Genomic DNA, 17,100 nt, shown 5'->3' on the forward strand with positions numbered 1-17,100 from the left:
ACCACCCCTACCTCCTTCTTTCCCTTTACGGTAGCAGGCAACACCTTCATCCCAGTCCCTTGGGCCTAAAACCTGGGTATTTTAACTTAGCTCCTCACTATCTCTCACCTCATATCCAATATGATGTCAAAGGCTGTTGATCTCATCTTGACAACATCTTTCAAAGATGTTCTGCTCTGTCTTTCGTCACTGCCGTCACCCTGGTGCAGGTCCTCATCACCTCACTCTTGGACTATTATAATAGTCTGCTGGTAGGTCTCCCAGCCTCAAATCTTTTTCCACCTCAATCCATCCTCCATTCAGCCACCAAACCAGTTTTCTAAAGCACAAACCCATCCTACTCAATAAAATCCACCCAGCTCCCTCTTGCCACTAGAATCAAGTACAAAATCTTCTGTGTGGTATTCAAAACTCATATAACCTAACCCCCTTCCAGCTTTCCTGCCTCCTTACACTTTACTCCCCAACATGTATAGTATTGATGCAATGCTACTGGCCTCCTGGCTATTCCACGAATAAGGCATTCCATGTCTTATCTCAGAGCATTTTCTCTGGCTATCTCCCATGCCTGGAATGTTCTCCCTCTTCATCTCCACCAGCTGGCCTCCCCCACTTCCTTTAAGTCACAACTAAAATCTCATACAGTACATGAAGTCCTTTCCCAACCCCTCTTAATTCTAGTGCCTTCCCTCTCATTTACTTCTGTTAAGATAGTTTTTATTAATTTCTACTTTTTATGTTTAAATGGAAAAGGAATAATTGCCCCCCCAATTTAACCCTTCACACTTCCTTATTGTAAGGATCAGATGAGATAATATTTGGAAAAAGTACTTGGCTCAGAGTCTGGAACATACAGTTGCTGTATAAATGGTTATTCTTCCCACCTCCTTCTTTATGGCCCCAGTGCTTGACACATAAACAAATCAAATCAAGTAAACAAAATTTATTGAGTATTTACTATTCTGCTAAACTCTAGGGCTAAAACAGAATAAAAAAAGAAAGATAATTTCTTTCTTAAAGAACTTAGTTCTAATGGGGGAAACACCGCATTAAAAAAAAGCCAAAAGAAGGGATGGGAAGGGACATTTTGGCAAAATCCAGAGAGTGGGGTATGCCCTTTGTTCATAGTGGGAAGCTCTCACCAATAGGAAGGGGCTACAGTGGAAAACATTTATTAGATTTCGTTTGACTAATTGACAGAATGGAGACTAAAGACTGAAAGTTCTTATGAGAAGGACTATCACTCATGTTATTATGACCAGAGGTTTCAATTTTGCTGAGAGAGTTTTCCATATCATAAATTGGTCACCATAGGTCTTTCCATTAGTGTAGACTGTAGAATATAAGGGAGCATCTCTACTTTTCCAGTCCCAAAGCTGCCATTTTGTTGTTTGCTTAGCTCAGGTGTGTGGGTGCCTGAACCAGCATCTCAGGTATACTTTGGCTCTACATACAAAGAACAAGAAAAACAAAAATAATAGCTAATGTTTTGTGGTGCCTTAAAGTCTGTAAAGCACTTTATATTCATTCTCTCACTGAAGCTTCACAACAGTCCTGTGAGGTAGATATTGTCATCCCCATTCCACAGATGAGGAAATTGAGGATTAAAGAAGTTAGTTCATTTGCCTGAGATCACAAATAAGTGTTAGAGCTGGCATTTGACTTCGTGTCTCTCCTGCCTCTTAAGCCAGCATTGTTTCCACTACATCATGTTACAAAGAGAGCCAGAGCTGCCCACCCTTGGCCAGATTGTTGTTGTTGAGTCACCTCTTCATGACCACATTTGGGGTTTTCTTGGCAAAGATACTGGTGTGGTTTGCCATTTCAGCTATTGCCAGCCTCCATGGTAACATGGTGGTAACAGCAACCCACAGCCAGGTGTTCACTGGACAGGAGTCTACATGAGATCAGTCCTACTAATGGGGTAGAGCAAAAAGATCAACAATGATCTGGATTTTCTTCAAGATTCTTAATATTTAATATCTCTAGGACCATGTGTAAGTTAATTAATCTCTCTGCATCTTAGTTTTCTCCTTCATAAAACAGAAATAATGAAACATAATGTGTCTACCTCATAGAAGTACTGTGATGAAGTGGGTTTGTGAGTGACAAGGTATTCTAAAATGTGAATTATTATTCTTATTATAAATAGTAGTATTACATGCCACTCAGAATTTCTTGTCACTGATCTGATAACTAGATTTTTTCCAATATTGTTAATTTCTATTCACAAATCAGTCAATTAGACTCTTATTAATTAGTATGTTGGGTTATTTGGTCTCCTTCTAGAATGACTTCTCTTTATGATTAGGTGAGTTGGTTGGATTTCGTAGCTAAGTTTTTGCCTATCCAAGACAACTTAAAATTGAAAGACCAGACATGTGCCCATTTTAAGTTAAATATATATGTATGTGTGTATACTCTTGTGTGTCTTTATTTGACTAACATATGTTCATCAAATATAAAGATATGTCCAAATATATACACGATATATGATAGTATATTTGATAAATCTATAGCATACATAAAGCTACATGTGATTATACATTCAAAATTATTTAAATTAAAATTGAGACCAGAGAATTTTTTTTAGAATCTACAAAAAGCTAATTCCCATTTATTGAGCAGTTTAAAATGAGCATAACCTCTTTTATTCTGTGTACTTTAAGAAAATACAGTACATGTTTTAGAAATATTTAGCAAAACTCCATTAATTAATCAGTCAACAACCATCTTCTTAGTGTCAGCAATATGCCAGACACTATGCAACATTAATGGGGGTTACAAAGTGTAATAAGGGGGTAAACTGGCTGATATTAGGAGGGCTGGTGGTATCAGTGAGTCACCTGGGCCTAGAACTACTGTAATACATGATTTGAGTCAGCCAGGAATGTGTATGCCTGAGCTGTGATGCCCAGTCAGTCTCCCTGCTGTCTGTAGGCTCCTTTAAGGTGGAGAGTGAGGAGCCCCTCCCTGCTGGAGTGAAAGCAGTAACCAGCAGGAAGTGAAGCTCTCACACTTCCTGTATAAAATGGATGCCAGGCCAATACTTCCTCTGGAGTCAGGGGGTTGCTATCTTCTCTCTCCTCAGCCCCTTAGCCCTGAATGATGTTATAAATAACTATAGAAGCTCATAGTATCAGGCTAAGGGTCTATTTAAACACAGGAGGGAAAACTTGAGGAAAGAGGGTTAGGGTCTGGAGAAGCTGTTGCTAAGGGTGACTGGCCAGTATTGGCAATGGACCTAGAAGGTAAGATCAGGCTGAGGGAACCAGCCCCTCAGCCAGGGATAATTTCCACTACCTTGATGTTAAGTGGTCCACCAACTAGACAGATGAAGTTGATGAATTAGTTTAGGGGTGTCCCTGATCCTAGGCTGACCTCACCTAATTTCCTACCCATGATCCACAACCCACACCTCCCTTCAACCTCCCAGGATCCCCAAGACTAGCACTTGCCTGGGCCAAAGTTCCATTCTCCTAACTGCCAGGATTGTCTAGGGTAATTTTGCAAATGCAAGAGATCTTGCATAAGTCCTGCATTACAGGCCTTAACATAGGCATATTAGGAAGTTTGAATTAGGTTTTAGAAACTTGCTAGAAATTTTTCTTAGTTGATACTTTTGTTGTTAGTTCATGAAGTTAAAACATTTCATAGCTAGAGTTTATTATTTTGTTTTAGTTAGCTAATGTTTTGCTTTAAGACTGTTCTGCTGATGTTTTGTGTTTAATCTTGTTTTCCTTTCTGTTCAAATTTTTGTAAAACTTTAATACCCATTTAATACCCAACTTTTCTTTATCTTTCCCATAACCTGTCTTAGTTTAGCTTAGAGTAGTAATAGGGTAAGAATAGGAGCTAAGAAACCCTTTTCTTGTTTTGCAATCCTTAGATGGGAGTAAGAGGATAGTTTTAGTTTAATCTTTTTTTTTTAAACCCTTGTACTTTGGTGTATTGTCTCATAGGTGGAAGATTGGTAAGGGTGGGCAATGGGGGTCAAGTGACTTGCCCAGGGTCACACAGCTGGGAAGTGGCTGAGGCCAGGTTTGAACCTAGGACCTCCTGTCTCTAGGCCTGACTCTCACTCCACTGAGCTACCCAGCTGCCCCCAGTTTTAGTTTAATCTTAGTGTAAGTGTAGAATTCCTTGAGAACTTAGGGACCTGGAAATGTTGCAAAGTGCAAATTTCTAAAAGACAAATGAGCAAATTGTAATTCAGGATTTATGCAAGATCTCTTGCATTTGTAAAATTACCCTAGGCAATCCTGGCAGTTAGGAGAATGGAACTTTGGCCCAGCAAGTGCTAGTCCCAAGACCTGACAGTTTGAGCTGGGACTATAAATACCCCTGCAGAACCAGCCTGGGGGTTCTGATTTCCTTGACCTCACCCAGACACCCAGCTACCCCTTGACTTCCCCTTGGGGACCCCGGGAGGTTTGAAGGGAGGTTGAAGGGAGGTGTGGGTTGTGGATCGTGGGTAGGAAATTAGGTTAGGTCAGCCTAGGAACAGGGACACCCCTAAACTAATTCATCAACTTCATCTGTCTAGTTGGTGGACCACTTAACATCAAGGCAGTGGAAATTATCCCTGGCTGAGGGGCTGGTTCCCTCAGCCTGATCTTACCTTCTAGGTCCATTGTCAATACTGGCCAGTCACCCTTAGCAACAGCTTCTCCAGACCCTAACCCTCTTTCCTCAGTTTTCCCTCCTGTGTTTAAATAGACCCTTAGCCTGATACTATGAGCTTCTATAGTTATTTATAACATCATTCAGGGCTAAGGGGCTGAGGAGAGGGAAGATAGCAACCCCTTGATTCCAGAGGAAGGATTGGCCCAGCATCCATTTTATTCAGGAAGTGAGTCAGCAATATTTAGAAAACTCCATTAATTAATCAATCAACAACCATCTTCTTAGTGTCAACAATATGCCAGACACTATGCAACATTAATGGGGGTTACAAAGGCAAAAATAAAAATAGTCCCTGCCCTTGACGAGCTTGGGGAAGCAGACATATGTATATATCTGTGTGTACATACATACATACATATACACATATATATACATACACACATAGAGACACGTGTGTATGTATATATGGAATTGTTTGAATAAACATATGGATATCTAGATACATGTTGCTGTACATACCCACACCCCTATACACACCCATACTCACTACGATCACACACAAGCACACAAAATTGGGGGAGAGGGCACTAGCACCTCATTTCTAAAACTATGTACTACTGTAGCTCACAGCTCACAGGCTCACTGCAGGATATTTAAATTTTTTGATTTAACTACTTAAAAAGTTGAACTCCTATTAAGTATTTCTTTTGGTCTTGGAGTGTTATGAAAAAATTCTTGAGACACTAAGAGTACTATGAAGCAAGAAATTTGGGGGATTTCTGTACTAGCAATTGGGTGGATCAGAGATTTTCATGTATAAAATGGCATTTGAATTGAGTCTTGAAGGATCTTGGGGTTGTAAGAGCCATAGATGAAGATACAGCGAATTCCAGGCAAAGGCATGAAGACCAGAATTGGAGTGTTAAATATGAAAGACAGGAAAAAGAATAGTTTGGCTAAACCATAGAGTGTATAAAGGGAAGAAATTTGTAATAAGGCTGGAAAAGCAAGTTGGAACCAGGTTGTAAAAAGTTTTGAATGCCAAACCAGAGGAATTTATATTTGATCCTTGTGATAAGGAGACATTGGAATGCATTAAGTAAGGGAGTAACATGGTCAGACCTGTACTCCTTTGGAAAAATCACTCTTCCTTGTGGAGGATGGATTGGAGTGGGGCAAGACTTGAGACAGAGAGACTAATTAGGAGGTTGCTGCAGTAGTTTATACAGGTCAGGGGTGATGAGAGCCTGAACTCAAGTGGTAGCCAAGTGAGTGGAGAGAAGGTGACTTATGCAAGAGATGTTATGGAGACAGAAATGATAAGATGTTGCAATACCTAGATATATGGGATAAAGAGGTATGCAGAGAGAAGAATGATGCCAAAGTTGTAAAGCTGGGTGATAGGAAGGAAGGCGTTGGTCTCAACCAAAATCTCAACCAAAAATACATAAAGATAATGATGTTTATATTTTGTCTTTCTGGTTAAAACAATGCCTGTAATCAGACTTGAGATTTAATGGGACAATAATCACCATTTATAATGATTTACAAGTTTAAATATTTTAAACCAAAGCAGGTTATGTATGACCAATCTCTTACCAAATACATGGGGTGTATAAAACAATGCATACTCTCTGAACCAATAATACCACTACTAGGTCTGTATCTCAAAAATGCCCCAAAATATATAGGGTGGTTGTTGTCGTTGAGTAATTTTTCAGTCGTGTGGGACTCTTCATGACTGTTTTTGGGGGGGTGTTTTTCTATTTGTTTTTGACTTTCTTGGAAGAGATACTAGAGTGCTTTGCTATTTCTTTCTCTAACTCATTTTACAAATGAGAAAGTGAGGCAAAGAAGGTTAAGTGACTTGCCAGGGTCATGCAGCTAATAAATGTCTGAGGCCAGATTCGAACTCGGGAAGATGAGCCTGCCTGACTCCAGGCCTGGCACTCTATCCAGTGGACCACCCAGATAGATGGAGTCATTACATTAGTATAAATGATGCTAGCAACTCCTCACAGAGAGACAAACATAATGCATTTTGAACTTTGAAGCCTTCTGTGGTTATGGAACTTTGAAGGCATCTGTTCTTTTGATGCCCTTTTTCCATCCATTAACTTTAATTTCAAACAGCCAGTTGTGGAATTTTCAATTCCATGGCTACACAATATTTTTCTTTTTGATTCTTCCTCAACAAGAGAAAGGTCAGCCTAATTAACTTTTTTTAGTTACCTTAGTAACTAGAAGTGCTAACAGTTTTTTTACCAGGTTTTTGTAGTACATGATCAAATATATGTAAAGCTTGGTAACTCTAAAGTACTACACAAATATAAAATGTCAATAGTTACATATCTAATGTATGGTGTTTTATTTTACAGGCAGCTATGTGCTATGTTCATGTAACAGCCTTGGTGGCTGAATATCTTACAAGGAAAGGTAAGAAAAAGTATCCAGTGTTTTGCGAAACTAACTTTGTCTGGATTTATGAGGTGAATTTATTGGATTGCTGGGCTGGAAATATTTTTTTCTTCTGGTACATGGAGAACTCAGGAGGATGTTAAGTACAAAGTCATTCTGAACCATTTGAAAACAAACCATCTGAAACAAAAGAGAAAGCAAAAGTGTTAAAAGACTCGGTAGAGACTCTCAAAAGATAGCACCACCAGAAGGAAGTAGTCAGACACATTTTTTGGATGTAGTAGTGTTGGACTGAGTACCAACATTAGTTTTGTTCCTTCCTAAAATCTTATACTTCAGTTTTTGCTGAAGGTTTCTAACAGCAGTCTTGAAGTTTGTTGCTGAACATTCCTTCCTCCTGAGTAAACTTAGGACTGAAAAAAACTTAATCTTTTCCCAAACCATTCACTCCTGTAGGACCAATTTCTCTTCCTTTTGATGGTTTGAATCATAATTCAAGATACTCAGGTGCATTGAAACACGATCAGCCCCAAACACTTGATTGGGTGTAGTTATATAATTCATTTTTGAGAATGCAGAAAATTTTCTAGATGAATTTCCTTCCCAGTTTTTCTTTCTAGATTTCCTTCCCATTTGAAAATGAATATGGGACTTCAGGATAAAAGGAAGAGATGGGAGGGGTGGAGGTGGAGGTGGAAATGCTTCTTTTATGAGTCTTTTTTGTTCACTTTTTAATCTAGGAGCATGAATTTAATTCAACAATCATTAAGTAGAGTACCGATGCATCAGATGCTAGATTGGGTATAGGAGATATAATAATAATGAAATAATAAAATAATAGATAAATAATAATGAAAAAACAACTGATGTTTAAATAGCGAGTGAAGATTTGAGCTGGCCTCAAAGCCAGGAATTCTTGTGGGTTCGTGAGCTGCCTCTGACACGTACTGCCTTTGTGATCCTGGGCGAGCCACTTAAACTTATTGTGCATCAATCATTTCGGTTGCATCCAACTCTTCATGATGCCATTTGAGATTTTCTTGGCAAAGATAATGGAATGGCTTGCCATTTCTTTCTCTAACTCGTTTTACAAATGAGGAAACTGAGGCAAATAGGGATAAGTGACTTTCCCAGGGTCACACAGCTAGTTAGTATCTGAGGCCAGATTTGAATTCAGGAAGACCTAACTTCTATCTATCTACCTTTGTTTCCTCAACTGCAAAATGGGGATAATCATAATACCTACCTTCCAGAGTTATTGTGAAAAATCAAATGAGAGAAGATTTGAAAACCATTCAACATACTGTGCCTGGCATGTAATAATAAATGTTAGCTATTATTGTTGTTGTTATTGTTATTTCTCTCATCCCTTCCTCACAAAAAATTATTCCCATCTTGCAAATGAGGAAATCGAGGTTTATAGAGGTTAAATGAGTTGCCCAGTGTCACGTAACGAGAAAATCTTCAGGCTGGAATTGGAACTAAGCCACCATGTTCATCCATTACGCCAATGCTGACTCCTCACAAAGCACTTTAAAGTTAAAAGGATTTCTACTTGCCTCGCTGCTTGTATGGCCCCAGGAAAGCCATTTCATGTCCCCATGCTTGAATTTCTTCCTATCCAAAATGGGATGGAGAGGGGAAAGTTCTTTGTAAACTTTAAATGTGAGTTGTAGCTATGATGGCTTGTTCACATTGGAAGCGATCTGGGCATTTAACAAGTTCATTTTGGCTCGTTCCTTTTCTTATTTGTCAATCCGTTTCCTTTCTAAAATTGTCACAGTAGCTGCCAGCAACCCTTGCTTCTGGAGAAGAAGCTGGTTTTAAGTCCAGGAAAATACCCTGATGCAGAGCATCAGGAGTGAGCCAGATGGAAAAGGGAAGGTCATTCCAGAAAGAGTGCGGAAAAGAGGGTTGAATGCAAAGAATAAAGGGTTTGCATTTGAGCATGCAAAGATGGCCACTTTGAATTACTGAGTTCAAATGAATCAAAAATTGTCACAAATTCAGAGATATATAATATTTAATAGATATAATATAAAAGGTACCATGTACAATTATTACTATTAGGATTCTCTTTTAAGATTATCATCAGGTAATCCATTTCCTCATATTTAGAAGCAGACATAACCTTCCGACGGGAGCTCTCCTACCCCCCCTACAGCCACAGCACCTTCCAGAGGAGCAGTCGGGGAGGTGAGCCTGGGAGTGGCCTCTCCTCTAGCAGCCAGGGCTGCTATTACTTGCTACCAGCCGGTGGTGTTGGGTTTTTTTCTTGGTCAATTTTGAACAAATGCCTTTCACTTTCCTTCCTTCCCTCTCTCCCTTTCCTAAATTTTCCTATGGTTAGCAGGAGACAGTTAATCCATAGAAAATGCCTTCTCATCTTGATTTGACCCTGCTTATGCCAAATTCTATTTTGTTGACTGACATAGTAGTTTAGAGGTTTTTAAAAGATTATATTTTGTTTGCCCCCGCCAAACTCAATGTTTTGGCTTCTCTTTTCACATTTTTTTCCCTTCTTGCTTTTTTTCATTCGTAAGACTAAAAGTTCCTGATTTAGAAGTAATACTAATAATCAAACCACTTAATTAATGGCATTGTCATTTTAATCCATTCATGGCAAGGGTCCATTTTCCTTATAGATGGTGGAAAGTCTCTCATTGTGAAATATAAAGCAGTCTTTTACATGCCATTCTATGGGTTGAAATGCCATTGTATTTAATAACTATTATTCAGCTGACATTTCCAATGGTTACCCAACTAAGGCATAATGTTGTTTTGTATCATCATGCAGACCTGAAATTTTGGGGAATACTTTAATTTTAAAATTTAAAAATTTTGAGGAATACTTTAATTTTTAAATCAAATTTAAGGAATTTGATCCCAACTGTTTTTTTCTAGCTCTGACTTTAACCTGGTTCCCCCTGACCCCAGAACATGGGTATATCTGAATTTCCAAAGCACCAGTGCCATTCCTTTTATCCTATTTCCCATTTGGATGGTATAAAAGACCTCCTCATATACTAGAAGCAACTAATAGGAGAACCAACTAAGCAGGCTCCAAGTTTACTCTTGTAGATGGAGCCATAAAGGTGCTTTCATTTAATATCCCCATCTTATTAGAGAGGGAGGCTGACATATAAATTATGATTTTTTTTATTCTCCACCCTGTTGTGCCAAGTGGGCCAGATTGTATTTTGTTATATTATTGAGGCTTGAAGGGAGCAGGTTTCTTTCACTTGCCTGTTACCACTTTTGATGATTTTGCTTTCCACATTTTTCTTGGTGTCTAGGTGGCGATTATCCTGATCATTCTGTTTAGATTTAATCTAATCTAATTTTCATGAATGTTATGCTTAATTCTTGCAATTCAGGAATTATGTATTTATCATGAATTTGATTGATAGTCTATTAATCATGATATAGAGAACTTTTAGATTATTTGCTATCATTAAATACTATTTCAAAATACATGAACTTGTTAAAAGCAGAACTGATTAAGAAATATATAGATTAAAGTTAAAGAAAATAATAAGGGAGGGGTATGTAAAATAAAGGAGTAATACTCTGGAGAAGTAACAGTAGCCCTGACTTTTTCACATCTGAGTGTGTCCTTAAGACTTGGCCTAGATCAAGACTTGGCCATATCTCTTTGAAAATGGAAACACCTCTCTGACCCCAGCAGGAAGGAACCTTGAGTTAATGGAGTTCACCTTCTTTCAGGCAATTAACTCTTCAAATCTCTTTTCTCTCAAATTTCCCAGGCATGTTTAGGCAAGGATGCACAGCCTTCAGGGTAATTACCCCCAATATAGATGAAGAGGCCTCAATGATGGAAGACGTTGGGATGCAAGATGTCCATTTTAATGAGGTAAGCACTTAGATTTCCCATTGGATTACTCGGGTTACTTGAGCATATCATGATTGGCTTTTTCTTGCTGTTGGCTTCTCAATGGCCTTCCAGACCCACCACCTTTTTTTCATGCATTTCTTTTCTCTGCAGCTGCAGCCACTCTCATATCTTATTAAGATCATTGTGGCCGTTGCTGGGAGCCACAAGGGCTATAATTCTGCCTTCTCAGGAAGCAGCCTCTAAGGTCAGGGGGAGGGAAGTGGGGAGGCTGCACGTGTAAGTGTTCCATGAAAAATAGACAATAATTGACTGTAAAGGGCATCACAGTAACCCTCTATTGCTCTGGAAGAAGGAATTAAAACTCTTTAGCTTTGGAAATTATTGTTCCTTTTAACTTTAATTTTCTTTTTTTTAAAACTTTAATTTTCTTTAAAATTCAGTATATTGGAGTCTAGACATTGAACTCAGAGCAGATCCTGCTTGGATCAGACTTTAGGGCAATCACCTAGAAATCCTTTCCTTTCTCTTGAGTTAAATAAATCTTTTAAAAAATGGTTTTCTCTTTAGAGCTTAAAGGGACCTTAATAGTCATCTAAGCTAGCCCTCTATTTTTTTATTTATTTAAAACCTTTTCCTCCTGTCTTAGAATTAATACTATGTATTGGTTCTAAGGTAGAAGAGTGGTAGGGACTAGACAATGGTGGTGAAGTAACTTGCCCAGGGTCACATAGTTAGGAAGTGTCTATGCTGGGATTTGAACCTAGGACCTCCGTCTCTAAGTCTGGCTCTCAATCCACTGTGCCACCTAACTACCCCACTCCAACCCTCTAATTTTATAGAACTAGGACTGGAGAGATTAAGGTGACTTAGGATCACATAGCTGGATAGAGATTTGAACCCAGGTCTCCTGACTCAGAATACAGGGTTCTTTCTCCTACAACACACTGTTTGTTTGAAGTATGTACACTTAAAAAAAATTTGGTTGGCTCTAGATAAAAAATTACCCAACTCAGGGGAGAAAGAAAAAAGAAAGCTCCTGGTAAGGAATGACTAAAGCTATTTATTTCCAAACCAGAATAACCCCTCTTACCTATACCACAGAGCAGCCTTTTAAATGGACAAATTGACTACAAAGGGAGGGGATTATTTCAGCTGAAAAAATATTTTCCAAAGACTGCTTGGAAAATTCTGTTTCCAAAAAATAATAAGTTCTGATCCATGCTTAGAATGAAATCTTTAGTCATAACTTCTTCATTGGAACATCCAGATTATGAAATTTTTTTTTTACTCAATAGCATAAAAATTGTCATAAACTACAGCAACTTGGGCTTAGCGAGTTGAGTTTTTCCTGTACTCTGAGGATTTTGCCTGGGCTTCTTCCTTCAAAAATGTTGTGTTGTGGCATTCCCTTGGTAGTAAATAACAGATTGGGAATTGTTACCCAATTCATGTGACTCCATTCTAGTTTTTTTCCCCCCATTATACTCTACTTGCTATTTAGTCTTTAGTCTTTGCCATGAAACTTGCTAGTTTTATGTCTGTAACCCATTGGTCACTTCATCTCTCCCTGTATAACTCTATAAAATACAGATAATAATACCTGTCCTCATGGCTTTGTGGGATTCTGGTGAAGAAAGCACTTAGTAAAACTCAAACTATTCAAAAGAAGACAGATCCCAAACTGGATGGTATGATACCAAGTATTGACGAGATCAGCCTTTCTAGCCAAACCCCTACTTTGTGCCTGGGGATTACCTGGGCAGGATGTAAATCAGTTAGAATGTAAATGCATCTTAAACTTCATTCACTCATGTCTGACTCTTTGGGACCCCATTTGGAATTTTCTTAGCAAAATTACTGGAGTGATTTGCCATTTATGACCCTATTTGGAATTTTCTTGGAAAAGATCTGGAGTGGTTTGTCATTTCCTTCTCCAGCTCATTTTACATGTAAGGAAAGTGAGGCAAACAGGGGTAAGTGACTTGTCCAGGGTCACAAATCGAGTGTCTGAGGCCAGATTTGAACTCAATGTCTTCCTGACTCTGGGCCAGACACTCTGTTCACTGCATCACCTAGCTGCCCATCTTAAACTTGGTCATCAGCAATAAAGTGACAAGTGAAACTCTGAATATGTTGATCTGGATGCCATAGAAAAATGGAATCATTTCTGCAGGCCTATGAATTGGTAAGCACAAAAGTCAAGTGATCCTTGTGAGCTTGAGGAAAGGGACTATCTTTTATCTTAATTTATATCCCTAGTACTTAATCACCGGAGATGCTTAATAAATGTTTATCAACTGACTGATTGCAGTTAAGTTGAAGTAACAAAATGAGTAAAACTTTTGAACTACTATAAATAAACTGAGAACCAAGGATATTTCTAATCATTAATTTTCCAGAATAGACATTTACCTGCTTTGTTTTTTAAAGCATAAGATGAGTAAATCTTTAACAAAGTCCAGAGTGCATGGAATTCTGAAGCTGATTACGCTGTAACAAGCAGTGGAATTATAAAGTACTTAGCAAGAGATAAATGCATCAAAAGTGAAACTCCAAAGAGAAGGACTTTGGAGACTTCAGCGTCTGTTCAAGAGGGAGAGGGTCCTAAATGCCTCGTGCATCTTAGAGTACTTTTATCTACCAGGATTTCTCAGGAAGTAGGATTTTCATTATGAAAGGTGTTTATCTTTGCCAGATGTTTCTTGATTCTGGAAAAGCTGGAGTGAAAAGATGCACAGTTCATGGTTTGTTGGAAATAATTGCTAGCATAATTTTTACTGCCAGATGCAATTAAATACATAAATTGATCCCCTCAAGAGGTTCCAAAGAGAACTGTCTAAAAAATAGACATCTCTGATAGGAGTCCTGAATTGGATTTATAGAGGTCGTATATTTCTTTGCCCATGACACTAAACTAAAGGAGATGACTCTCTTCTTCTCTTGAATTAGCAAAAAGGGATGCTTCCTTTCATTAATTTGGGAAGGAAATAATGACTTCTTTCCCCAGACAGGGCATAGAAAAATCATTAATCTGTGATTTAAAGTTCAGCTAGGGTGATGCCATGTGTAGAGCACTGGGCTTGGAGTAAAGGTAGACCTGAGTTCAAATAGAACTAAAAATACTTACTTCGGATGACCTTGGAAAAGTCACTTAACTAATATTTGCTTCAGTTTCCTCAATTGTAAGTGGGCATAATAATAGCACCTCTCTCTGAGGGTTGTTGGGAGGATCAGCTGAGATATTTGTAAAGCTCTTAGTCCAGTGCCAGTACATGATAGATGCTATGTAAATGCTAGCTATTATTTAATTATTATTATTGCAACAGATTCCCAAAGGCTACTCTCTAGTCCGATACAGGCATTATCCTGGGTTACTTTAACTGGTTTATTTGTCATCTCTAAAATCCCCTAAAAAAAGTCGTTCTCTTAGACAATTTGAATTTGTCTTTCAACTGTAGGCTCTCCTTTCCCAATTCGTTCATCTTAAATATTTGCAAATTGTACCTTTCGGTCTACTCTGCAAATATTTGTGGAATGAACTATTGCATGAATTTCTGACTCCGTCTTCAGTAACCTACTTCTGTCAGAGAACAGCTTGTAGGCAATTGGATGGAAGTTGTTATGTTACAAAATCGTTATGAAGCATTCTATCCAATTGACTTTGGGTTCCGTAAGCAGGTCTGATATGCCAGACGCTAGATGTATGTACAGACAAAGAAAAGTCCCTGCCCTTGATGAACTATCACTCTACAAGTGCTTTATAAAATGGGTTATTCATGAATTGACTCTGACCTAAAAATAGATTATTCATGAATTGTCTCTGACCTCTGCAAGTTTACATTTAGGAGGAAAAAAAACACGACAACCTAGGATCAAAGAGCTAGAGGTGGAAAGAGATTTTAGAGGCCATCTAATCCTTCCCCTCTCATTTTACAGAAGAAGAATCTAATCTGAAGCTCAGTGGAAGAGAAATGATTTCCCAAAGTCATTCAGGTAGTAAGATGCAGACCTGAGACTTGAGCACATGTTCTGATCCCAGATTCAGTGCTTTCTCTCTTCAGAACATTGCTCTAAGAAGGGGTTCTTTTTATTTTTTTAACCTTAACTTGTGTTTGCGTTGTGGGGGGAAGGAGTGCATTTTTGGGAACCCCTTTCACTGATGCATATCAACAGCTGTCTGTAACTTTATATCCTTAGAGAGTTGCTGGGGTTTTTCGAGGTTCAATTTTTTGCAGGCAGTCACCCAGTTAATATATTTCGGAGGCTTTGAACCCTGGAAGACCACAAGGACTCTGACAATGAGGACACTTAGATGAGGAGCATTTATATAGTTGATTAGGTTTGCAAAGTGTCTATGTGATTGTAGCCCCACAATCATCCTGTGAGAAAGGCTAATGTTGGTACTCTTCTCTCCGTTTTATGGATGAAGAAAGAAGAGTCTCAGGGAAGTTAAATGTCTTGCTCAGCTAATATGTGTTGGAGACTGGTTTTTGTACTCGGCACACATGGCATAATGGATGGGGGCACCAGAATTGGAGTCAGCCAGGCTTGGATTAAAATCCTGCCTTAGACACTTACTCTCTGTGTAGTCCTGGACCAGCCACTTTAAGTTCTCTCTGTAAAATGAGATGGTTGGATTTGATGGCTTCTAAAGTCCCTTCTTGCTCCAAATCTTTGATTCTATTAACACTGTATTAATAGAATAACACTATGACGAGCCACCGTAGAGCTACCACTCTTGTGAAATTTATGTTATAGCCTATATTATTTGGATATCTGCATTATCTTAGTTCCACCATATTGAAAGGTCTTGAATATAGAGTCGTGACTTTTTTAATGCATAGTTTAAACATCTTTATGAATCTTGCCCCAGAGTAAGTTACTGCATTTGTGGTTGTAGTTGTAGTTAGTCATTGTACGTTGCTGCAGTTACAAAATAATGAATGATTTTCCTTTTAAAACAACATTTCACTCAAGAACTTTGTCCATTGACTTTTGTTATTATCCCAAGAATGCCTTGACTATATGATTATCTTCCAACCTAAATGATGAAATTCCAAAAGGAGAGAGATATGTCTTCTCTGAATCATAATGCCTTGATCTCCTTTTGCACAGAAATGCTATTAAGGCTGAGAATGGAATGTCATATGATAGGTACACTATTTGGACTTCTAACATCTAAATTCAAGACCCAGTTCTTCTACTTACCAGTTGTACACACTTAGACAAGTTACTGGACCAACGTTTAGCTCAGTGCTTGGTATATAATAAAAACTTTAAAAAATTCTAATTGATTGAAAGACTAACTGCTAGTTGACTAAAGACCTCACAGCACCTCAGTTTCCACATTTATAAATCTCAGTTTAGTCATCTGTAGAATAGGGGGTGATAATGGGAATGGATTTAATCACTTCTAAAGCCCTTCTATTTCTTATTCTTATAATCCACATATCTAATTCGTAGTAAAGTCAATTATCCACCTTTCAGGATTGTTGAAAGTGCCTTCTAAGCATAAATGGCTGTATAAAGATAAATTGTTATTATGAAAAATAATTCCAGTAGATTAGGATTCAATAAAGTTTCATTCAACAAGTATTTAGTAAACAACTGTTATCTGTAGAGCAAGTGCTGGGTCAGGTACAAACCCTGGAAAATACATTGGTCTTTTCCTCTTGGATTTTACTTTTTCATAAGAGAATATAGTACATATGCAGATAAATATCTTATACAACAGTAGAGTCCAACTCTATTAGAAAGGGATCCCTAGTAGCATATTGACTTAGAAAACCACAAATTAACAATTGTCTCTGTTGAATCGCATTTTTTTTTTGTTATATATTTCTCAATTCCATTTTAGTCTGGTTCAGGTCACACTCAGAATTCTGTGGGCTACTCGTACTCCAGTTTGTCTCTGATTAGGGATAATATGTAAGAGTTAAATTAAAGTTGAATACTTCAAGTATTATTTTCCACGTACCTAAGTTTTTCTCTCTGCTCAAAAAGCCCGCTCCACCAAAGCTGCTGAAAGGAAGGAATAAAAGAGCTAGACAGGGAACTCCACCCAATTTATCTCCTGTCTGCATCAGCATGTAAAGATAGGAAGTGAGTGGGGTCCTGGGAATCATAGTTTTTTGCTGGGGGTTGTAGCTTTTAGGGTAACAAATTCCAATTTCACAAATATACAAATGCAGAAGAGAGAT

At 38.2% G+C, this 17,100-nt stretch overlaps 1 protein-coding gene across 1 annotated transcript in view; it reads left to right on the forward strand.

The window, feature by feature from the left end:
- DOCK9 (dedicator of cytokinesis 9) overlaps positions 1-17,100 on the forward strand; it is a 356,201-nt gene that overhangs the window by 311,643 nt on the left and 27,458 nt on the right. The window contains exons 26-28 of the mRNA XM_044669345.1: positions 7,005-7,074; positions 9,184-9,240; positions 10,812-10,918. Of these exons, the coding sequence (XP_044525280.1) occupies positions 7,005-7,074; positions 9,184-9,240; positions 10,812-10,918 (234 nt within the window). The remainder of the gene's footprint in view (positions 1-7,004; positions 7,075-9,183; positions 9,241-10,811; positions 10,919-17,100) is intronic.

Source organism: Gracilinanus agilis, chromosome 3, assembly GCF_016433145.1.
Source record: "Gracilinanus agilis isolate LMUSP501 chromosome 3, AgileGrace, whole genome shotgun sequence".
In the NCBI taxonomy this organism is placed as follows: Eukaryota; Metazoa; Chordata; class Mammalia; order Didelphimorphia; family Didelphidae; genus Gracilinanus; species Gracilinanus agilis.